At 32.1% G+C, this 24949-nt stretch overlaps 1 protein-coding gene across 11 annotated transcripts in view; it reads right to left on the bottom strand.

The window, feature by feature from the left end:
* Positions 1 to 6656, bottom strand: part of LOC111697334 (sodium/potassium/calcium exchanger Nckx30C) — a 55198-nt gene extending 48542 nt beyond the window's left edge. For 5 of the 11 annotated variants that reach the window (XM_023467291.1, XM_023467290.1, XM_023467301.1 and 2 more), the window contains exons 1-2: positions 5583 to 6655; positions 837 to 876 (exon numbers count right to left, since the gene is read on the bottom strand). In XM_023467291.1, the coding sequence (XP_023323059.1) occupies positions 837 to 876; positions 5583 to 6496 (954 nt within the window). In that variant the 5' untranslated portion in view covers positions 6497 to 6655. Of the gene's footprint in view, positions 1 to 836; positions 877 to 5582 lie in introns of all 11 variants that reach the window. The other 6 variants (XM_023467292.1, XM_023467297.1, XM_023467299.1 and 3 more) reach the window with 3 other exon arrangements.
* Between the last annotated feature and the right edge of the window lie 18293 nt (positions 6657 to 24949).

The following is a 24949-nucleotide window of genomic DNA, read 5'->3' as shown; positions in this document are numbered from 1 at the left end:
ACTGCAGTACACTTTCTTCTTTAGAAATTCCTCATATATTCCTTTGTATATAAAATGTACATTGTTTGTTAATCATTGGCCAAATGTAAAATGTACACATAAATTAATGGCAAATGGCCATTGGCCACCAACCTTAGTAGAGAGACAATGGGAATGTGCCAATATATACTAAATTAAACTGTTTTAACTGAAAGTATAAACAGTAAACTGTTGCTTTGTATATAAATATTTTAGTTAATAGTGGATAATGATTATTCGACCTGACAAATTGTTTTGATTTTTAAATTGAGAATCAGCAAGTACATGACAATGTATTAATGTTAAAAAAGTATATTTTATCCATTGAGGAGAAATATTTACAGAGTTTGAACAAAATTTTTAAGTCGGTTGATTTAGACTCTTTATGTTAATCCTTTCATTGTAAGGTTATTCAGATATTTATCAATTGCACACTCGAACAATTCTTTTAAAACTATTCAAGGTCATAGAGTACTACAGATTTGATTGAAAGCTCTTTAAAAATTGATTTTAACCAGTACATATTCAATTCATAACTTTATAGTACAGTACAGCTGTTTTTACGACGTAACAAGGGTTTTACAGTACATTTAAAATAACAGTACAGCGCAATTTACATCAGGGTACAACATCGATTATCCGGCTGAACATATATTTACAATATTTTGAAAATTGAATTTTTTAAGAGGTTTTTTTTTTTGAAGCAAATAAAAAATATTTTTAGCTTAATATAAGATTACCGGGGGATGACTTTGATAAAATAAATTGCTACTCTAAAGTTGTTTAACAACAGGGTGCTAAATAAAAAAGGTACTTACGCTGGGGACGAGGTGGTCTGTGCTGGTAACCCTAGTCACCCTGTAGGTCACATCATCTTATACTTAAACATACTTTTATCTATTCTCAACTTTTCTATTCCTTTAATTAATCCTTTTCCTTTAATTAATCCTTTTCCTATCAACTTATTTACATATATTTCGTATTTTGTGGTGCTTTTTAAAAAAGTTCAAAAATATCAAAGCCTATCACACATCCTTAGTTACTAATTGGACCTTGAGAGTAAAATTTAGTTGTAAATAATGCGTTTGTCCTGTAACGTCACTGGTAAAGGGAATAGATAACAGTTAGTTCCCTTGTATATCCCCTGTATCCCTTGAAACCCTTATATTCATTGTATCTCCTGTCTGTATCCCTTGAATCCCTTATATCATTGTATCTCCTGTCTGTATCCCTTGAATCCCTTATATGCATAGTATCCCCTGTCTGTATCCCTTGAATCCCTTATATGCATTGTGTCTCCTGTCTGTATCCCTTGAATCCCTTTATGCATTGTATCCCCTGTCTGTATCCATTGAATCCCTTATATGCATTGTATCTCCTGTCTGTATCCCTTGAATCCCTTATACGCATTGTATCCCCTGTCTGTATCCCTTGAATCTCTTATATGCATTGTGTCTCCTGTCTGTATCCCTTGAATCCCTTATATGCATTGTATCTCCTGTCTGTATCCCTTGAATCCCTTATATGCATTGTGTCTCCTGTCTGTATCTCATTGTATCTCCTGACTGTATCCCTTGAATCCCTTATATTCATAGTATCTCCTGTCTGTATCCCTTGAATCCCTTATATGCATTGTATCTCCTGTCTGTATCCCTTGAATCCCTTACATTCATTGTATCTCTTGTATCAACTTTATCCCTTGTATTCTTTGTATTACCCATATCCTTGTATCCCTAATATTACTTGTTTCTACTTTAACCCCTGAATCCTTAGTTTATCTAGTATCTCTTGTATCCATTGTATCCCTTGTATTTTCTTAATTTCTTGTATTACCGTTATTCCTGTATCCCTTGTATTCTTTGCATCTTTTGAATTTCTTGTGTCCCTGAATTATCCGATGTATCCCTTGTATCCCCTGTATCCCTTGTATCCCTTGTATCCCTTGTAACCCTTGTATCCCTTGTATTACCATTATCCCTGTAACAATTTAATCTTTTGGATTTCTTGAATCTTTTGGATTTCTTTTATCCCTTGTATCCCTTGTTTTAACAATATCCCTGCAACAATTGTATCTTATGGATTTCTTGTATCCCTTGTATGCCTTGTATTACAAATATCCCTGTAACAATTGTATCCTTTGGATTTCTTGTATCCCTTGTTTGTATCCCTTGTATCCCTGTTATTGCTCATGTCTTCAAGAAATCAGACCCACCTATTTTTGTTAAAAACAATTCTTTTAAATCTAGGAGCGTTGCAATGTAATTTATTTTTGTAAAATGTAATTAAAATGTGATTTTGTTTTGTAAATGTAATTAAATGTAAATCGATTTAAACTTTCTTAAATATGGAGATATCATGCAAAATTTCAAATTTACTTCCAAGCCTTTGAATAGAACAGGGCGGCACGGTAAGCGTAATTGGAGCTCTTTTAGTCGTCTTTTATTTTATTTATATTTGATCTCAGATAATGTCACATTATTGTGATGTCACGAAAGTGTGACATAAGTGCAAAATTATATAAATTTATAATATATAATTTATAATTTCACATTGGATGGCAATATTTAGCAACATGCATTGCTGCAAAAAAGGACGCATTTATTTAACGCACCAAAAAGGACGCATTTATTGAACGCGTAAATGAGGACGCAAATTGACATAAAAAACCATACATCTCTACATTACAGAATAGGATAGATATTATTATATAATATATTCCAGGTCTGGTGAACTGTAAACCCTAATGATCGTCTCTGTAAAATCTCCCCCCTCTTCTATTTCTATATCGTGTGTTAGCCACCACTATTCTTTTTAGTTTTGGTTTCCTGTTTCTAGATTCTTGTTTGATCAATAGACTAAGATTACCCCCCCCCCCCCCTACCCCGATATCTGGTTAAAACTAAACAATTCTAGGGGATTGTTCAAGAAATTGAAAAGTTGTCCAACGGTAATTTTATTTTAAAAGTCTGACATTTAAAGAATAATTTGGTTTAAACAGACGGGAAAATTTAATTTCTTTTTAAAATTAAAAATAATCGTTTTTTTTCTATCAAATCACCTAAATTTAAATTCTTTTTCTTAAATTTAAATTTTCCAAAATTAGTTGTGCTTCATTTTCTCCCATATAATTAATATTCATCCTGGTCCTAATTTGTGTATTTCAATGTGCCTATTGCCTTACCCCTTATGCATCCTATTATTTCCAAATTATAGTTATCCCGTCTCTATAAATCCTTTCCCTAATTTGTGTATTTTCATGTACCCAACTATGTATTCAACTATTGTTCCTAATTTATGGTTATCCCGTTTCTAATTTTTATTTATCCTTTTCCTAATTTGTATATTTTCGTTTTCCTAATATTTGAGTTCACAAATGTTCCTAATTTTTAGTTTTCATTTTCCCAATTTGAAAATTTCCATGTTCCTAACCCTTATTCTTAATTAATTGTTATCCTTTTCCTAATTTGTGCATTTCTATGTTCCTTACCCATGTGTGTACAATTTTGATTCCTAATTTGCATATGTTTATGTTCTTTATCTTAAGGTATAAGTTTGTTCCGAATTTGTTGTTATCCTGGCCTTTATTTATATATTTCCATGTTCATTACCCTAATTTTTACAATTATTTCTAATTTATAGTTATCCCCTTCCTAATTAGCAGTTATCATGGTCCTAATTTGAATATTTTCATGTTCCTAATCTTTGGTTACATAAATTGTTCCTAATTTGTAATTATCCCTTTCCCAATTTGTAAATTTCTATGTTCCTAACCCTTATGTATGAAAATTGTTCCTAATTTATTGTTATCCTTATCTTTATTTGTGGTTATCCTGGTCCTAATTTGAATATTTCCATGTTCCTAATCATCATGTAAACTATTGTGCCTAAATTGTATTTATTCAGTTCCTAATATTGTATGTAGAAAGTAAGCCTAAGGTATACATTATGTCAATGCTTCTAGTTTTTCTTTTTTCTAAATCAATATGAATATTTATGTTCCTAATCAGTAAACATATTTATATCCAACATTATCCTATCCAATCCTATTCCTTGTTTTCCCATTCAATCTATTCCTATTTCCTACTCAACCATATCCAATACCTTCCTGTCCAATCCTTTCCTATCCAATCCTTTCCTATCCAATCCTTTCCTATCCAATCCTTTCCTATCCAATCCTTTCCTATCCAATCCTTTCCTGTCCAATCCTTTCCTGTCCAATATCCTTTTCTGTCTGATCCTTTCCTATCTGTCTGATCCTTTCCTATCCAATCCTTTCCTATCCAATCCTTTCCTGTCCAATCCTTTCCTGTCTAATCCTTTTCTGTTCAATCCTTTCCTGTCTAATCCTTTTCTGTCTAATCCTTTTCTGTCCAATCCTTTTCTGTCTAATCCTTTCCTGTCCAATCCTTTCCTGTCCAATCCTTTCCTGTCCAATCCTTTCCTGTCCAATCCTTTCCTGTCCAATCCTTTCCTGTCCAATCCTTTCATGTCTAATCCTTTTCTGTCCAATCCTTTTCTGTCCAATCCTTTTCTGTCCAATCCTTTCCTGTCCAATCCTTTCCTGTCCAATCCTTTCCTGTCCAATCCTTTCCTGTCTAATCCTTTCCTGTCAAATCATTTCATGTCTAATCCTTTTCTGTCCAATCCTTTTCTGTCCAGTCCTTTTCTGTCCAATTCTTTTCTGTCCAATCCTTTTCTGTCCAATCTTTTTCTGTCTAATCCTTTTCTGTCTAATCCTTTCCTGTCCAATCCTTTTCTTTCGAATCCTTTTCTGTCCAATCCTTTCCTGTCCAATCCTTTTCTGTCCAATCCTTGCTTTCTAATCATTTTCTGTCCAATCCTTTTCTGTCCAATCCTTTTCTGTCTAATCCTTTTCTGTCTAATCCTTTCCTGTCCAATCCTTTTCTGTCTTATTTCATAATTTCCTATCCAATCCTTTCCTCTGTCTGTCCAATCATATCCAGTCAAATTCGTCCTGTCCTATCCAATCTGCGTTCATCATATTCTATCAAATCCATTTTCCTCTTTGTCCTGGCCAACCCAGCCTATTATAATCATAGATAAAGATAGATAAGACGACATTTTTCATCTTAAAAGATATAAATGTACAGAGATGTTTTAAAGACATTCCTATTATATAGATTAACTAGGTCGGTTGTGAACATTGGCTGTTCTTATGTCATTGAGTACTTGTGGTGTACATAAGTTCTGTAGAGAGAAATTTATGTTAGTTTAGTCCTTCTCATGTCCTTCTTCAGTTCTGGTCAATATGATATATTGCTCAGTGAAATATTTTTGTTCAAATAGTTCCATTCCCGGAGTTATTTTACACACCCCAAACCACCCCGCTTATCATTGAAGTACACTTTGACCCCTAGAAGTATGAGTTTGGGGACTGTACAATTCTTGGTGATTTTGCGTACATAAGCTATCTATGTTTATTTATTTATCTATGATTATAATCTAACCTAACCTATCCCAACTAAAATAATTCTATTTGACTCCCATCCCATCCTATTCTATCCTAAGTAAATAGTTTCTCTATAAAGGTGATGGACTCCTGCCTGTTCTTAGAGAATAGTTTCTTCAGTGTCATCTCCGCCTGGGCATTGAACTTCATGAAGCACACATAGGAGGCGTAGATACCGAGGAGCAGAGATGCCTCCCACCACTGGATTAGATTATCCAGGAAGAAGAGGATCAAGGTGACCAGGGATATACTGTAGAACGTGCAGTCCCTGAACAGCGGCCACCAGGTCAGGTGTAACACAGTCTTGCTGAACAGAGCGCACATACCGATGACGAAGAGAATATTGAATACCGCTGAGCCGACGATGGTTCCTATTCCCACGTCTGAAAATGCCACAAAAACCCCGATGACTGATGTGAAGAGCTCAGGAGCTGATCCTCCAGCTGCCATGAACGTTGCACCAGCGACATCTTCACTGATTCCCAGTTTCTCGATGATTACATCTAAGGAAGGTACAAAGAACTCATCGCAAACGATTGCCAACGCTACAAACATGTAGATTAGACCAATGATGTGAAGTACTACCGCTCCGTTTTTTCTTTGATCCTCTGTAAATAAATCCGAAGGAAAGAGAGGATCGGCATCAGCAGTTACATTTGTATTGTTATCCGAACTGTTTCCCATGGCAGGGATTAAGGTTGGTGTATCTACGGTTGTTGTTGTGGTTGTTGTTGTTGTTGTTGTTGTTGTTGTTGCTTGAAGTAGGTGCCTGAAGAGCACTCCAGGAGGTGATCCTTCCTCGCTAAATATTTTGAGCCATTCCTTCCCTTGATCACTAGAGTATACCGGGGTGGTTGGGATGGATGCCTGTGACTCTGCCCAGCCTATGGCTCTCTGGAAAAATAACAGCCCCACTAAATAGCACATTATTATTGCAACATTTAATCCAACAGTTTCAGGGTCCTTCCAGCTTTTGCCGGAAATAAATCTAGCTCGGGAATGCTTCATTTTCACTGTTTTAAAAGTTATTTATTGGTCTATAGACGCGTCATGTAGCGCTGGTACCCACACATCCACGTTATCTACTGTCACTGTTCTAGGGTTAGGGTAGAGGGATACATGCCTTGGACCTAATGGGGAGTAACCACTGACTGTGGAGGAGACCCGAGGCCGCAGAGCAAAAGGCCTCTGTATGGAGGTTGGACCAACGGCACACTACCCAACCTCCTCAAGATTACTCACACAATTCAACACTGCACAAACATTCATTCATATAGATAGACCTGATTCAAATCTTTAAACTAGTCAAGCATACAGTAGGCATCAAACCTTATGCAATTGGTATTTTACGAATTTATGAAAAAATATCATACCGTAGGTTCTGTGTAAAATTTGCTGGTTTCATGTTTATGACAGCAGGATTTAAATCCCTGTTAAAACTCCGAGATGGGTTGGATTCTACTTGGTGTGGGTCCCGTGCTAGAAAATAGAATAGGAAAATTGCAGGCCAGGTTTCTTTCGGGCTGAGGAGATTTATTCATTCGCCTACTCTCAGATCTTCTTAATAAACAAGGGGCAGCGAGGGAGATATCAGGGGAATTGGGAAGGAAGGAAGTTTGGGATTTGGAAAAGGAACTCTAGAAACTTTGGACTGAAAATATTTCGATATATATTGGAGTCACGAAATCGAGTCAAGTTATAACTATTAACTAGTATCTACATTCTATTCTATAATCTGTTTTAGTAAAAGGAGTAGAAAACAAAGGGTTACTGACAGGTTTACAGCAATTTGTATATTTAGTAGGAATGCAGTATGAATATTTGGAGAAAATGGGGTGTCTTAATAAACATTGGAATTGAGAGATAAGTTGAATATCGTCTTTGATTGCCGATAATTGATAAATGACTAAAGTGCATTGAAAAATATTTGAAATCTAATGAGCTTTCCAAAATGTAGTCTATCTTCTTTGAATCTTTAAAATTGACCGATATATTTAACATTTAATCAGTTTTGTTGATTTTTAATAAAGTGGAATCTGGACAAATATCCATTATCTCCCTCAATTATGAAAATTAAAAATGTTATGCCACATTTTGGAAATTCCAAGACTAGTAATTTTCGATGTTAAATGTTGAATCTACAAAATAATGTTTATAAAATAAGCCCGCATGGAACAAAGACGATCTTAAAGTCGTTAGTCAATTCCCATTATTATTGGGACACCCTGTACCTCCTGTATTTTAGCTTTTCAACTGGAAACACACTAACACTATTATACATACATACATATTTCGACTATAGATATATATATAATTCAAATTGGAGTAAAGTAATATAATGAAATATACCCTCTTACATATGCCCTCTTTTCAAGAATTATTTAAAATTTCGGGATATGTATTTTAATTAGGGTAGAGACATTAAGGTATAAAGAAGTTGTAAACATTTAAAAAAATAAATTTAAAATTTAAATGAAAAATACCGTGGAAGGTAAATCGTGATTTTTGTTGTTAAACTCAACTCTTAACTTTTTTACTGTTTTTCCTAGAATTTGTCAATTAAAGGGTAGTTTTTGTAATATTACGTCGACAATACGCTGCAAATATTTTTGCTAGAAACCTCATTGGTAGAAATTCAGTTCCTCGAAATAAAACGAAAATTGTGTCGGTTAGTTTTGTTTGCATCAAAAGTAGTCGGAAAAAATGAGACTTGTGTGGCATTTATCTCACTGTGATTTAATGGTCTCAGGCTCTTAAGCAAAAATCGTTGAGAATTATGCCAATTACTTCTAAAAACAAGTGCTTGCTAGTGCTATAATGTACATGTAAAGGGCTACAGAAAAGCATAAGTGAGTTAGAGCGGTAAAATCTAAGCTTAGGGCGTCAAGACAGTTCAAAGTCAACCCTGTCTTAAAAATTGATAAGACTGTTTATAAGCGTCTATAAGGAGAAAATTGTTAAAGACGTCTCATACCGAATAACATGGCGTCCATACAAATTGAGCAAATTGCAACATACGACTTAGACCGTAAAAAAATCAATTTAATTTCAAACAAATCATTCAGATATTTCAATCTATAGTCATCGATTATCTTTCGCCACATTTATATATAGTTGATTTTTCATAATATGTTTTAATTGTTATGATCTGAGAAATACTTATAAAAACGTTTATTCCTGTTTCGAGGATTTTTGGTAATGAAGACGACATTTTCATATTTTCCAGGAATGTTCGAAAACAAGTTGTAAGCTAAATATTATTTTAAAAAACAAAAGCAAAACTAGTATGAAATATTAAATATATACAAATGTGGCGAAAGATAATCGATGACTATAGGTTGTTCTATATATCTGAATGATTTGTTTGATATTAATTTGATTTTTTTACGGTCTATTCGTATGTTCCAACTTCCTCAATTTGTATAGGCGCTACGCTCTTCGGTATGAGACGTCTTTATCAATTTTCTCCTTATAGACGCAACAGATAGAAGTAAGATTAGTAGCGATCAAAAGCGCTTTTTTATTGCATTAAGCCTATACCCCCTTTCATTTTTCGCGAACACTCCCTTTAAGTAAGAAATACTTCCGAGGAAGTTTGCATTTGAACAGCTGATTTATTGATCATAATAAGTGATGTTGGTTTTTGTTTAACTAAATTCTCAAAAGATTGTTATTTTGATTTCTCCACTTTTTAGTATTTATTCCCTGTTCAGTGTTTTGCTAATCAGGCAACAAAATTGCGGCTTTTTTGGTCTGTGACAGAAAAGTACTCTAAGGAAGAGAACAGTTTTCTTTATGGAAGAAAGTAGTAATCCAAGGAAGAAAGCAGTGCCCTAAAGAAGAAAACGGTACTCTAAGGAAGAAATCAGTAATCTAAGGAAGAAAACATTACTCCAAGGAAGAAAACAGTACTTTAATTGGTACATTTCCTCTAGAAATACTTGTATATCGTGCCAATTAAGATTTCTTAGGAATCCTAGCTCTGAACTGTCTGCATTAATCCTTAAGGTTTTTTTTCTTCAAGTTCATTATTTTAGTATTTTTATCAATTTCAAGTTTTACATTTTTTTCATTGCATTGTATTCTTTTATACCATCATGGTATGAAACTTTCCTCGGAGTGTTTTTATATTTCTTTTCGATAAAGGAACTGATCACTCGCCTTAACCTCCACTTTGCTACTCCTTATATTTTGAAAATACTCTAAAAAGAAAATACTCTAAAATGTTATAGTTCATTCATTGTCCACTACGTAAATATAGCTCAAACAATCTTAATTTTCAGGGCTTAAAAAAAGAATGAGTGGATTTTTACGTATAAACAATTATCAAGCCTTGTGTAACTTAAGTCTCAATAGTCTGTAAGTTATTTTCCAAGTTATGATAAATTTGAAAATAACTAAAAATTTAACTAATTATTTTTATTTACGAATAATCTTCCGTGAAATAACTCTTATCTCTTACTAATGGACATCTAACTACTCAGATAATTCCTTATTATTATTTCTATTCCCGAGGGTGTTCTAACTAGTTGTAACTAGTTTTAACAAGTTATATTTAGTCCAGATTTACAAAGAGAAGCATTCTCCCTAAGGGCCGATAAAACACTCAACGTCTAATCAGGTTTCTTTTGATCCCGTATTAAGCGGAGCTTTCAGAACCATACAAATCTTAACCTAGAGATATACTTTCACAACCATACTAGTCCTAACCTAGAGATATAATTTCACAACCATAATAATTCTAACCTAGAGATATACTTTTAGAACCATGCTAATCCTAACCTAGAGATATACTTTCACAACCATACTAATCCTAACCTAGAGATATACTTTCACAACCATACAAATCCTAACCTAGAGATATACTTTCACAAACATAATAATCCTAACCTAGAGATATACTTTTAGAAACATGCTAATCCTAACCTAGAGATATACTTTCACAACCATACTATTGCTAACCTAGAGATATACTTTCAGCACCATACTAATCCTAATCTAGAGATATACTTTCACAACCATACTAATCCTAATCTAGAAATATAATTTCGGAACCATACTAATCCTAACCTGGAGATATACTTTTAGAACCATGCTAATCCTATCCTAGAGATATACTTTCCGAACCATACTAATCCAAACCTAGAGATATACTTTCAGAACCATACTAATCTTAACCTAGAGATATACTTTCAGAACCATACTAATCCTAACCTAGGGATATACTTTCAGAACCATACTAATCCTGACCTAGGGATATACTTTCAGAACCATGCTAATCCTAACCTAGAGATATACTTTCAGAGCCATACTAATCCAAACCTAGATATATACTTTCAGAACCATACTAATCCTAACCTGGAGATATACTTTCATAACCATACTAATCCTGACCTGGAGATATACTTTCAGAACCATACTAATCCAAACCTAGAGATATACTTTCAGAACCATACTAATCCTAACCTGGAGATATACTTTCAGAATCATAATAATCCAAACCTAGAGATATACTTTCAGGGCCATACTAATCCAAACCTAGATATATACTTTCAGAGCCATACTAATCCAAACCTAGATATATACTTTCAGAACCATACTAATCCTAACCTGGAGATATACTTTCAGAACCATACTAATCCTAACCTGGAGATATACTTTCAGAACCATACTAATCCTGACCTGGAGATATACTTTCAGAACCATACTAAGCCAACACTATTTATATATTTAATGATTTTGATAAATTTATTTATCTGTTGACTCTAAATGCATGGTTTAAATGTTGAGTCATTCTTATTTGTGCATTTTTATTTAAAATTTTGATAAATATCAATTCAAAAAAACGGATACAGATCTTTCCGCAGTATTCAGAAAGTTTTATTTTCAGAAAAAAAGCTATAATTTGGTCGCTAAAGGACATCTGTAAGTTACTTACCATAGGCTCCATTCTTCATTCCAAAAATATATTTTCAAGAAAAGATTATTCAAAGATCCCTTAAACCTTTGACTAATCATTAAGGACAGAGAACTAGCTCAGTGTACATATCTCTTAAAAATTTTGTGTAAAAAGTCATACATTTGGAGTGTACGCGGATGACGTCACATTTACTTCTGGAAAGTCTAGAATATTCTATGCCCAACGCGATTTTTAAAAATTCGAATGTGAATATTTACATTCTGCAATTTCTAGAACATAAATATTATTTTTCAAATATAAAACAGATTCTAGACTAAGTTTTTAATAATTTAAAAAAGGTTTAAAGTCCAGTCAGGAAAATTTAACTCCTAGATTTTTTTCTGTATACGCCCTTGATCTGGTTTACCTAAAATAGTCAGGGAGGAGTCCTTATTGTGATACAAATCTTTAACATTTGATACATTTTTGAAAGTCCCTTACTCGGCGAATTCAAATATGCAACAATATTTGCAAACTTTTCAAAAAATAAATTTTTATTCAAGGAAAACTGAATAGAAATCTATGTATTTTCCTTGCAAAAATTGTGAAAGGCTTTCCATAAAGAGCTTTCAAAAGTCAAAATTCAATGACCGGAAGTAGGTCTAAATACATATTTTATCTGGTAAAGGTAAAACAAGGCATACGGGCAATATGCCTGAGGAATTAGGCTGTAGGTGTAAAAGTCTCGCTTTAAGCCTGAAATGAGGAACATGTGTTAAATAAAAAAGTCAAAAATTGAAAGAGCCTCGACCATTACTTTTTGAGTTATCTCCAAAAAACGTCAGTCAGCCGGAAAAGGGTTAAATAAAATTAAGTCATTCACACTAAAAAATTGAGTCTTTGCCACAAACTCAAATTATCTAACCCTTATATCTTTCCAACTTAGATTAATTTATCTTACAGAATTTATATTTCAAAAATCTAAGGTCTAAGACATTGCCCGGGTTGCAAAGAGTAAAGACTCAATTTCTTTACAATTGGACTTCTTAGAATATGAATATTTATTACTTTCGTAGACTTTCAATATGCTTTTCTTAACCGTATTGCTTTATAAATAAAATGCTAAAAGGAAAAAAAAAATTTCAAATGTTTTTTTTTTCTGTAACGTGGAAAAGAGAAAAAAAATGTTTAATACAGATAAAAAGATTGGACAGAGTAGATTATGAAAAGGTTAATAAATGTAAAAAGATTGGACGGGGTGCTGTAGATTATGAAAAGGTTAATAAATGTAAAAATAGAAAGAATAAAAAACGAGACTTTTGGCAGATCAATGCTTTCCGATTTGGCAATCTATCAGTAATAAAAAAGGAAAAAAAGAAATATGAAAGTAAAAAAATAAAAATAAAGTTTTTTTCATCGCAATTAAAGTTATTGAATAATTTTTTTGAATTTAAACAACTAAAGAACAAGAAATCCAGATTTTGCCGGGATACAAGTTACGGATTTAATTTTAAAAAGTATTTTGACGTTTTAAAGCTTTTTGGACTTTTTAAAAGGTTAAACTAAACACTGAAAAAAATTACTAATTTCAAGATTGTTTATTCTTAAAATTGGCTTTCCTTAACTGCCTGTTTTCTCTAGGAAAGAAGATAATTTAGAAAAAACTATCGTTTAAAAATTATATTTTTTTAAATTAAAATACATTTAAATGAAATATATAGACTCTTTACATATAGTTGAGTATTTGATTTGATTGTGATAATGTATAAATTATACTTCCCTTGTATCATATACAAAGGAAATCAGGAGCTGTGAAGTCAGATATATCAAGGTTTTCTTCATATTAACGAACTGATATATATATATATATAAACACAGGGAATTTTAAAAATTTGCATGGAAATAAAAACTAATCTTTGTTGATCCACTTAATCTTCTAATTCTAAGCCTAGTAAGAAAAAAATTGTTTTCCTGTTTTCTAATTCAATTTATTCAAAATACAAAAATTTACCAAATAACAAATATTTCTTTAAAGAATGCTTAAAACATTTAAATAAAGAATCAGTTACATTTTTAATGGGACTCCCTGTAAATACATTTTGTGGCAAGAGTATCTATTTGTCCGACATATATTTCTTCTCTTCTAATATTACAGATATTAATGGAAACTTTCTCCGATATAAAACTGTTTATCCAGAAAAAAAACTTTTATTCTTTATAATTAGAAAGGAAATAAAGAAAATAAACAAGTTTCTGACTTATTTTGAGTTATAAAAAAGTTCCCAACAAGAAATATAATTGATAGAAATAGATATTTAAGTGGCCTAGGAATTCTTCTTTTAAGAAACTGGAGACTAGGGATTAGGACTAGAAACTAGAGACTAGAGACTAGACAATAGAGACTATTAATTAGGGACTAAAGACTAAAGACTAGAGATTAGAAACTAGAGACTAGAGACTAGAGACTAAAGACTAGTGTAGTCTAGATACTAGAGACTATAAATTAGAGACTAAAGACTAGAGATTAGAGACTAGAGACTAGAGATTAGAGACTAGAGACTAGAGACTAGAGATTAGAGACTAGAGACTAGAGACTAGAGATTAAAGACTAGAGGCTAGAGACTAGAGACTACAGATTAGATACAAGAGACTGGAGACTATAGACTAGAGACTAGAGACTACAGACTAGAGACTACAGATTAGATACAAGAGCCTGGAGACTAGAGATTATAGACTACAGACTGGAGACTTGAGACTGAAGACCCAAAACTAAAAATGAGAGACTAGATAAAGCATGAGTTTAAAACGAAAATAACCAATATTATTAGAAAACATCACATGACTATCTCTAAGACTACACTAAATATGTATTTATCTAGTTGTGTTCAACTACAGCTAGAGCCTCGTAATAAACCTTCTTATTTCTTTTTTATTTTCTCTCTCCAGCTATATAGAGTAGCAGTAGCCTGAAAACGATGAATGTATATAGTTAGGGAAGATATAGGATGCATAAAGGATACAATGGATTTATTTAGAACAGATACAAGTTCCCAGGAGGGGGGGGATAGAGGTAGAAATGTGAGGGAGCAATTGTTTAGTGGGAAATTATCTATATAAGGTCAAAAATATCAGTAAGAATTGCTGATGCTGCCTGACTTCTGCTTGATTTCTACAGCAGGATTGAAAATATTGAAAAATAATACATAATCCAGTGGTTTTTATTTTTGTACTTAATTATTTTGTTTTCAACCATTCTCAATCAAACCAAATATAGAACCTTTTAGTTGAAAAATTTTAACTTTTTGATATTTTGTGGCCTTTTTATTTAGGAAATATGTCATACATCAAATTCAGTAAATTTTGAATTTTTTTATATTTATTTTTTTCACATGGCTAGTCAAACAAAAGTCCAACTCTTAAATCTTTTTTTGTAAAATTGATACTCAATTTTTTAGATTTGATCACAATAACCTGGCTTAACAAATTACTCCAAAACTAATATTGCAAAAAATTTCAGAATTTTCTACAGTTCTATTTGAAGGAGTTGAGTCTTTGCCACAAAGTCTAATTTTCTAATCCCTATTTCTTTGCAACCCTATGGCGTAGACCTCAGATATTTCAAACTGTGAGTTCTGGATGAAATAAATTGCACAGATATAGGAATTCGAAAAAATTTTAGTTTGTGGCAAAACTAAAGTCCTTAATGATTATATAGGTTGGAATGCTATATAATTAAAACTTTAATTTTAATTTTGCGGAGAAAGGTTTTACGTTTTTTTGTTGCTCTATGGAATATTTGAAATTATATCAAGTAAAATAAGCAACATTAGTCAAACAAAAAATTTCGGAAAAAGAAACTAAATAGTTTTTGTTGACTCAACCTGTTGACAATATATATACTTTACTTGTCTGTTTGCTTATTTGGTGTATCAAAAAATGTCAAAACAGGTAAACTGATCAGATTTAATTTTTTATGGGAAATCACATTACCTAAGAGAAGGTTTATCGAAGATATATTCCCGGAAAAAAATGTCGACATTTACTATTTTTTAAACTAAAGCAGAAAATTCTCAAAAACTTTTCTTTTTAAAGTCCTGGAACCTATATCTTTATTTGATGTGCATTAATAGTTTGATTTAATTTAATATTCTGGCATGATGAACACTTGAATCCAGGGCTTTATTAAACTCAACATCTGATGAGTTAAGACTATGCTTAATTAACTGCAAAGTAAAACTTAATACAAGTATTTGAGTTGTTTTCACAAACTCTAGTTTTCTAATCCATATATCTTTCCAACCCCACGTCATAGAACTTAGAATTTAAACTATTTATTCTGTTTGATCAAATAATTTTTTTTCTTTGAGCTGGTCTTGAAAGATTAGGCTATGAACATGCATTTCAACCCTATAATATTCTCTAAGGCCTTTTCTAGGGGGGGGGGGGCGCCCCCCAGACTATTCATAGATTCAGACCCCCCAGCCTTTATAGGGTTAACTTAAAATTCGTCTAGACATATTGGGCAGACTTTTACTGGCAAGTTACTGACAATATTATTAAAAAACTAAAATACATTAACTTTTTTGCAATCATCCATTATCCACAGTACTAAAAATGGACCATAGGCCTCACTTTACTTTAAATGTACTTTTACTGTTTTTTTTTATTCGCCACAGTTAAAGTTCAAACAAAATACGTCAAATTTGCGAAAACGCATGTTTCTTTGATCATATAAAAATGCTTAATTAACTTTAAATTATAAATCTTTAAGAAATTATTTACAAGAATTTTGGTTTAATTAAAATTATAATTTTAACAACAATTTTAAATTATTAAAAATAAACTTTGTTTTGTGAGTTACATCACTTGTGATTTATGATGATGGATAGATTTGGGTTCCTCTAGTTCTCCTCTAGTTCTCCTCTAGTTCTCCTCTAGTTCTTCTCTAGTTCTCCTCTAGTTCTCCTCTAGTTCTTCTCTAGTTCTTCTCTAGTTCTCCTCTAGTTCTCCTCTAGTTCTCCTCTAGTTCTCCTCTAGTTCTCCTCTAGTTCTCCTCTAGTTCTCCTCTAGTTCTCCTCTAGTTCTCCTCTAGTTCTCCTCTAGTTCTCCTCTAGTTCTCCTCTAGTTCTCCTCTAGTTCTCCTCTAGTCCTCTTCTAGTTCTCCTTTAGTTCTCCTATAGTTCTCCTCTAGTTCTCTTCTAGTTCTTCTCTAGTTTTCCTCTAGTTCTCCTCTAGTTCTCCTCTAGTTCTCCTCTAGTTCTCCTCTTGAACTCATGATACATTAAAAGTGAGGTTGTTTGTTGGTAGGATAAATTGTTATATATTTATATATTTATCTAAAAAAAACAATTTATCGCTGCTTCTAGATCTCATCAACCATCTTTCCTTTAACAACAATCTTCCATTAACCAAACAGCAATCAAACTTTTTCTTATAGAATATAGAATATAGAATATAGAATATAGAATATAGAATATAGAATATAGAATATAGAATGTAGAATATAGAATAAAGAATATAGAATATAGAATATAGAATATAGAATATAGAATATAGAATATAGAATATAGAATATAGAATATAGAATACCAGGCTTTTTGTTTACATGTTCAAACAAAGAAGAAAATAATTTTGCGGAGTTTAAAAAAAAATTCGCGGATTTTCAAGAATTTAATTTTTTTTACAAAATTAAAAACTTTTAAAACACAAATTTTTTTTAATTTGTATCATTCATAAACCTTCCCTGTGGTCACGTGATGTCCCAAAAAAAATTTGTGCCCGATCGGTTCAGCCGTTTTAACGTTTATTGGATACAGACAGACAGACAGACATCAAAACAAACAGACAAGCCAAATTTATATATAGATAGAATATAGAATATAGAATATAGAATATAGAATGTAGAATATAGAATAAAGAATATAGAATAAATATAATTCTTTGATCCATTGATTAACAGCACAAAACTTTTTAACTGTGATCTGGAAACTTTTAAATTCAAGTCAAGGGTTAAACTTATTCTCTTTTCTGAGCTGATTAGTTGATATATATATCCTTGATCTAACCTTTGGATTAAAGGAATTGAGTCTTTGCCACAAACTCTGATTTTCTAATCACATAAATCTTTGGAATCATATGTTGTAATTCTTCAAACTATGATTTCTGTTAAATCAAATGATCTGAGTTTGAAATATCAAAGGTTTACAATTTTTTTAGAAAACGTTTTAACTGATTTCGAAAAGTGTTAGTGGTCCGCGGCATTCTTAGATAGTTGCGCAAGCCGCCAGAGAAATAATCAAATTCAAAACAAATTAATTAAAAAATATTATAAAATATAAACTATATACAAATTTGGCGAAAGATAATCGATGACTATAGGTTGTAATATCTGAATGATTTGTTTGAAATTAAATTGATTTTTTTACGGTCTAAGTCGTATGTTGCAATTTTCTCAATTTGTATGGGCGCTAAGTTATTCGGAATGAGACGTCTTTAACAAGTTTCTCCTTATAGACGCAACAGATAGAAGTAAGATTAGTAGCGATCAAAAGTGCTTTTTTATCGCATTAAGCCTATACCCCCTTTCATTTTTCACGAACACTCCCTTCAACATTCATTTATAGGGACTGTAAGCGCAATTCCAGGTGACACTTCATACAAGATGGCAATTCCCCATTCACAACGGTACCCTTAAAAGCATTATCTGATCAAGTATGAATTTTAAACAATTTTAATTTTAATTATGGTTTCTCTACAAAAGTGGCTTGCGCATTTCTTCTGCAGAAAAACGTATAAGAATTATCCTAATTAAACGCTCTTAAACCTAGAAAACATATCTTCCACAGTATTGATCAAGGGTACCGTTGTGAATCGGGCATTGTCATCTTGGTATAAAGGGTAACTTGATTTATGTAAAAATGTAAAATATTTGTTATTAAATCTTTTCTGGGTAGATATATTAAAATGGTTTTGGAAGGATAAAATTTCTATTTATGTTTATTAAATATATATAAATATACGAGAAAACAAGATAAAATTCCACTTTATTAATGTTTCAATAATTATTTGAATACGACGAAAATGTGAAGGTAAAATAATAAGATAGCTAAAAATATTGTTCTGCGTAAACATACCCCATGTACTGCTTGTATCTGAGAAGTGAAGTAAAAATTTTACCAATTATCTTGTAAGATGATTGAAAGAACTTATTCTACATCTCGCAATTAAAAAAACTTGACCCCTTTACAATCATTTTATTTTTTATGTCTATTTTATTCCATATTTATAATTTTTATTGCCTTTGTGTTGATTTACGCCAATTTCTAAATTTCTAAATTCTTAAATTGTAAAGTTTTTGGATTCAAATTTTTAAAAAGAATGTTTGGAATTCTTCTGACTCTTGAATTCTAGATTTACCATCCTTGAGTAATATCGGATTGGAAGCCTCGAGTCTTATATACTACTTTATGCCAAGTATAGATTGGCAGGACCCCCCCCCATCCTCACCTTTCAACCCCTTCTACCCCTTTTTCACCTTTCTACACCTTCTCCCCTTTCACACCTTTCTACACCTTCTCCCACTTTACACCTTTCTACACCTTCTCCCCTTTCACACCTTTCTACTCCCTCTTCCCCCTTTACTCCTTTCTACACCTTCTCCCCTTTCACACCTTTCTACACCTTCTCCCCTTTCACACCTTTCTACTCCCTCTTCCCCCTTTACTCCTTTCAACCCCCTCTACCCCTTTATACCTTTCTACACCTTCTCCCCTGTCACACTTTTTTACTCCCTCTCCCCCCCCTTTACTCATTAATACACTTTTCTTTCTACCCCTCCAACCCCTTCACATGTCTTAACTCCTAACCCCTAATTTACAAGCCCCCCTTTCAATTTCCTTAACATCGCTCTAAACCTCACCGGTCCCCTTATTCCTTTTGTGAATCTGACGTGCCGTACTTTGTTAGTGGAGTGTCACTTAAAAGTTCGTCTACAGTCCCTTTAATATTGTAGACTAGGGTTTATATCTATCTAAACTATTGTATTCTATATCTCTGTATTGTATTCTGGAATAGTGCAGTCGTAAAGTATATAAAGTAGAACCAAGGTCACAAATAAAGGAAGGGGACTACTAGGAGGGAATATTAAACTTAGAGATGGGCATCAAGGGGACTACTAGGAGGGAATATTAAACTTAGAGATGGGCATCTTCTTCTACCCTTAGTTTAAACTAGGTTTTTACTGTCACAGGACTTAATCTGCAGGATTGTAAACATATGTCGAAATTCAATGCTCTGAAACTGAAAGGGACTGTAAGCTTAATTTCAAGTGTCCCTTCATGCAAAGATGGCAATGCCTGATTCACAATGATACCTATGAAATCAAAAATGTGGAAGATACCGTCGTTCTTCCGAAAGCTTTTCCGTTGCTTCTTATCAGCAAGAAATGCGCTAGTCACTTTCTCAGAGAAACCACGAATGAAAATAAACAGTTTTAAGAAACAAAAACGTTGATGCTTTATTAATACTTGATTTGACAAAGCTTTCAAGGGTACCGTTGTAAATCGGGCATTGGCATCTTTTTATTGAGGGTCACTTGAAATTACGCTTACAGTCCCTTTAAAGTTTGCTCAATTTCTTTAAACTTTAAATAGAGCAGATAATGCTTCTGACAGATATAAACCTGAACGATTTTTCATGCAATTCGCTCCTTCAGGAAAATATTCAAATTATGAATTATGTTAGATTTCCATATGGAATCTCATGAAATCCAAAGAACAGTCCATGTTTAAAAAAGTTTGAATAACGATGTCCAATCTACAGATTCTGGAATATTTTATGAAAACCCGAAACTAAACACTTTTAGATTGAGAAATTTAACCAAGAGAATAAAAGAGAAAAGTTATTAGAGCAATTAGAGCACAGGAGCTAAAATAAAGATTATGAGAGCAATCTGGAGATTGAGAGCAATACGTTATTATTTTAAGAGGAATCTGTAGAATAAGAGCAAAGAGTTAAGATTATATAAGAGTAATTATGCGTTGAAGAGCAAAAAAAGAATCAGAGGAATTGTTAAGATAATTATAGAAATTTGGAGAAAAAGTTTTGAAGATAATTTGGGAATGGGAGTAAAGAGTTAAGATTATAAGAATTAAGAAAATACTCAATTTTATTTGTGAAAAAAATCATTTTGATTCTTTCTAAATTCTTTTTTATATGAACTTTGAGATAGGCGAAATTTCTAAATTAGAATAATAGGAAAATGCTCTATTCCCGCACTTTTGTTTTTCTACTCATCTAATTTTAAGAAAAAAATAGGAAAGCGGACTTACTTTTTAAAGGTTCAGATGCCTTTAAAAAAATCAAAAATTTCATACATATTTGTCAAAATGATAAAATCAAAAAATGCTTTATTATATGGAAGATTTCGCTATTCACCCTTTTTTTTTACTCACCCTGTATATGTCCCAACAAAAGGGCGAATAGGATGTTTAATCCCTTTCATTTCAAGTATCTAAAAGTGTAAAATTTGGTTCTCAATGTATATATCTTAATTCTAATTTACTTTTTTGGTACACTCGGTAAACATAGAAAATGAACCTCATATACTTAACTTAACAATAACGATTCATATTTTTAAATTGATAAAAAATTAATGGAAAATATTGTTATTCTGTATTTTCAAGGTCGAAGAGTAAGTTTCCTTGAGTTTGGCTATAGTTCTCTTCACTTTTAGATTTCGTGCTAGAATACTTCTCCTGGTTTATTATAATCTTCAATATTCATTCATTCATTCATTCATCCTATCCTTATATATAATATTCATTCATTCATTCTTCTATTCAATCATCTTTTTTAAAAATATTTATTTATCCTTTACCATGGATGTAAATTTATATTGCAAATAGTTTCACATTAAACCATTTAATATGGGGATCTCTTGAAAAATGGAGGCACTTTAGAAATACCATGGCCATTGTGATTCAGCGGACAAAGTCTAGAATATTCTTTAGAATTTTACAAAGTTGATTTATCTTTATAACCAAATATTAAGTTTTAAGCTTGCTGGTAACTTTGCAACTTTGCAACCATATTTCAGATGCTAATTTTTCAAAGATGGTAGGTACCATCACATAGGCATTTTCCCAAGGGCGACTTTTCAAGTGACATTTTTCCAAGTAACAACTTCTAAAATGTTCAACTTCCCAAGCCGTCACTTTCTGAGGCGCCAAAGGCTGCGTTGGGATGCCGAGCGCAGTGGCTAAGACATACTTGGTAAGTTGCCGCTTGGGAAATTGCGCATCAGGAAAGTTGCTACTTAGGAAAGTATTTAAAGTACTTGGGGAAGTACTTAAAGGGACAGACCGGCTTTGTAAGCAGGATTCATTTGAGACATATAAAACTTTTTCACGATGTATAATTACTGAGTTTGAGTACATAGTCGACGTTCAAAATCATGAATTTGGTTGGGTAAGTTTTCAGAATCGGGTTTTTTAAATCATTAAATAAGGACGACGAAAAATAAAGTAAAAATGATACAGGCAGCTAATTAGATGGTTAGGAGCATATTTGTCAATAGAACAATGCTAGAATCAATTATTTCGTTTTCATCATTATTTTGAAATTCTTTTTTTTTATGAACTTATTCGTAGATTTTACAAATTCTTCAAATGTCGTCTTTTCAATATTGCTTCCAGAAAATCTGTAGAAAATCTTTGTAAATAATGAGAAACTAGAAACTAATAATTGAACAAGATTACTTATTTTCGATGATAATATTAATTTTATTTTCTCAACCTGTTCATAAACAACTAATTAGTTTACTGTAGAATTTTGTTTACATTTTTTGTCGTCGTTATTTAATGATAAAAACACATTCTGAAAACGTATTCACCCAAATATACGATTTTGAACGTCGACTTTTCGCTCAAACTCAGGATTTACAGATCTTTAAAAAGTTTTATATGCTTCTAGTGAATCCTTAAGAATTTTTCCACAACACTGCATACTCAGTTTAACTATCTTACATAGCCGGTCTGTCCCTTTAACATCTTTCATCAGAGGTCAAAACTTTTGAATTTTAAATCTGTTGATAACGGAATGGCTACCCATCCCCTCTCTCTCATCTTGCAGTGCTGACTGAGGAGATCTGATTTGGGTAAAGAATAAAGAACTGACTAAATTGAGTAAACCTTGTAATTTGGACAAACAAATATATATGATGGAGGCAAACAAGAGGGACCATCCTCCCCTCTCTCCTCTCCGGGGGGGGAGGGGAGAGAGTGGAGAGGGGGGGGGGTAGTGTCAGAGAGCAGAGATTACAATAACGATACATTTTCTATGTAAGGATGGATTGTTTACTCGGGTTAAAAGTCTCAAGAAATTTATCACAGAGGAAAACTATTTATTTAACCTTTTCAAATAGACAAATAAACCTCAATTTAGAAATAAATAAATTGTACAACATATTCGATTCGAATTCAGCCTATCAGCCGAATTCAGCCTATAATACCTCTTACATTTTTCGCGAACAGTACGTTTAAAGTGTATCGCATTAATTTGAAATGTTTTATATACGAGGCTAATTGAAAAAACGTTTTAATATTCTTTTTGGTTAGTTAGAGGACAGATATTGCATGATTGATGGTGAAGTGTCTGTTCTCAGGGTTATTCAGAGTTTTCTGGTTTCCAAAAAAATGTTGTGTGTCGACTGTTTGGTGGCAAAAATAAAAAATAACACTGCCAGGCACCAGGCTGCAATGCGATTTTGAAAAAAAGAATGAAATGTCTTGACACCAAGATGTCTATTAATGTGTTTTTATAAAATATGTGTTTTATTACTATCAAATAACATAATTAAAGTTCTCTTAGATTTACATTTTTTGTTGAAAAATAAAAGTAATACTGAAATGATAATTTTTATTGTCGATAACTATATATTTTCCAATTGCTTTATTGTATTTTTGTTAGAATTGATTCATAAGCCGATAAACATGAAATTGTCTGCTTGTACAATATTTATTTTGTTGTATAATATTTAGGAATTAGAAACACAATTAACCAGATCTAAACTCTGAAAGAATGCTCATTGATTATTAACTATCCGCCAAAAAAAACCAGCGAGTTTTGCCGAAAAACAGTTTTTGTTGAAATTGTTTTGGATTTTATAAACATTTTCTTTGTATTGGACTTTCACGTCAAACTAGACTAAAGTGCACGTTAGATTAAGATCTTAAATGTTTTTAATCAGAACTCCTTTATTTGAGAGTTATTGAGAGAAATGCAAATGTTACAATTTCTAATATGTATTTAATTCTCTCATACTTGTGCATATAATCAAAATTAGAGAAGCTACGAGGTCACAAAGTCGAACTAATAATATGACCTTCTCCTTGTGTCTAGTTCAGTGCGCTGTATTTTGTTTAACAGTTAACACATAAATGTTAAGTTAAATAATTTATTAGCTTTTGCTGAAAATTGTTGTCTTTCTATTCTATAGTTAAATGGGTTATGTATATTCTTTTGTAATAGTTATAAAAAGTTTAATTTCACTCTCAAAACCAGAATTAAAATTACTGTTATATAATCAGATTTATCAAAAATTTCTGAAGTATAAAGTTTTGTAAATTTGGTTAAAATCTGGACGATATTGAACTAAAATTTACATATTTTCTTCATTCAGTTTCATCCAGGACTTAAACGGTTCGAGAATAAAATTCCTTTTCCTAAACACTTTCTTTTTGATTAATTTTCGAGATGTTAACAGTTTAAATTTTAAGATGCTTGGGAGTTTAAGTGATCTTGGAAACAATATTTGTGATTAAATGTGACCCATAATTAATTAATGGACATGTCTGATAAACAGTAGCAGTACTTTCTTTTACTTTTTTTTCTCATCAAAATTGAATGAGATATCCTCATTTTATAGCTAAAAATTGATTATTTTAAAAAGTTGTTTCTCTGTAAAAGTGGCTTACGTGTTTATGATATGAGGCAATAAAGAAATAAAGAAACTCAACACGTCTTAAAAGGGACTGTACACAAATTTCAGTGACCTTCCATTCCATGCATAAATCTATTGTGCCAGCAGCCAAGTAATAGAGACTCTGGTGTATTGTGTGAACCTAATAAACGAAAGTTTCCTTTTTGCTACTCAGATAGAATTTTAATGGATCCTATTTTGAATAGATTTCCCACTCTTTAAAGGTGCGTCAAAAATATTACACCTTGAGCAATATAGAATTGTAATTTTTCTCTTCCCCCGCTTAAACATTCATACAGGAACAAAAAACAATAATATATAAAATTTTTTGATTAAAGATGCAATATCACAGATATTGAAAACTAGAAGGATAAAAGCATAAAAATATCCAGATTCATGATGTTAACCCTATTCCGACTGGTACGTCTGGTTTTACCCAAAATTGACTGAATACTGCAAACCAAATAATTTTTTTTCTTTGAGCTGGTCTTGAAAATTGGGCTATGACCATGCATTTCAAACCTATCACTATGGGGGCCGTTTTATTCGTAGATTCAGACCCCCAGCCTTTATAGGGTTTTAC

This window comes from Eurytemora carolleeae, unplaced genomic scaffold, assembly GCF_000591075.1.
Source record: "Eurytemora carolleeae unplaced genomic scaffold, Eaff_2.0 scaffold10, whole genome shotgun sequence".
Lineage (NCBI taxonomy): Eukaryota > Metazoa > Arthropoda > Copepoda > Calanoida > Temoridae > Eurytemora > Eurytemora carolleeae.
This window is presented reverse-complemented; position numbering and strand designations above follow the sequence as displayed.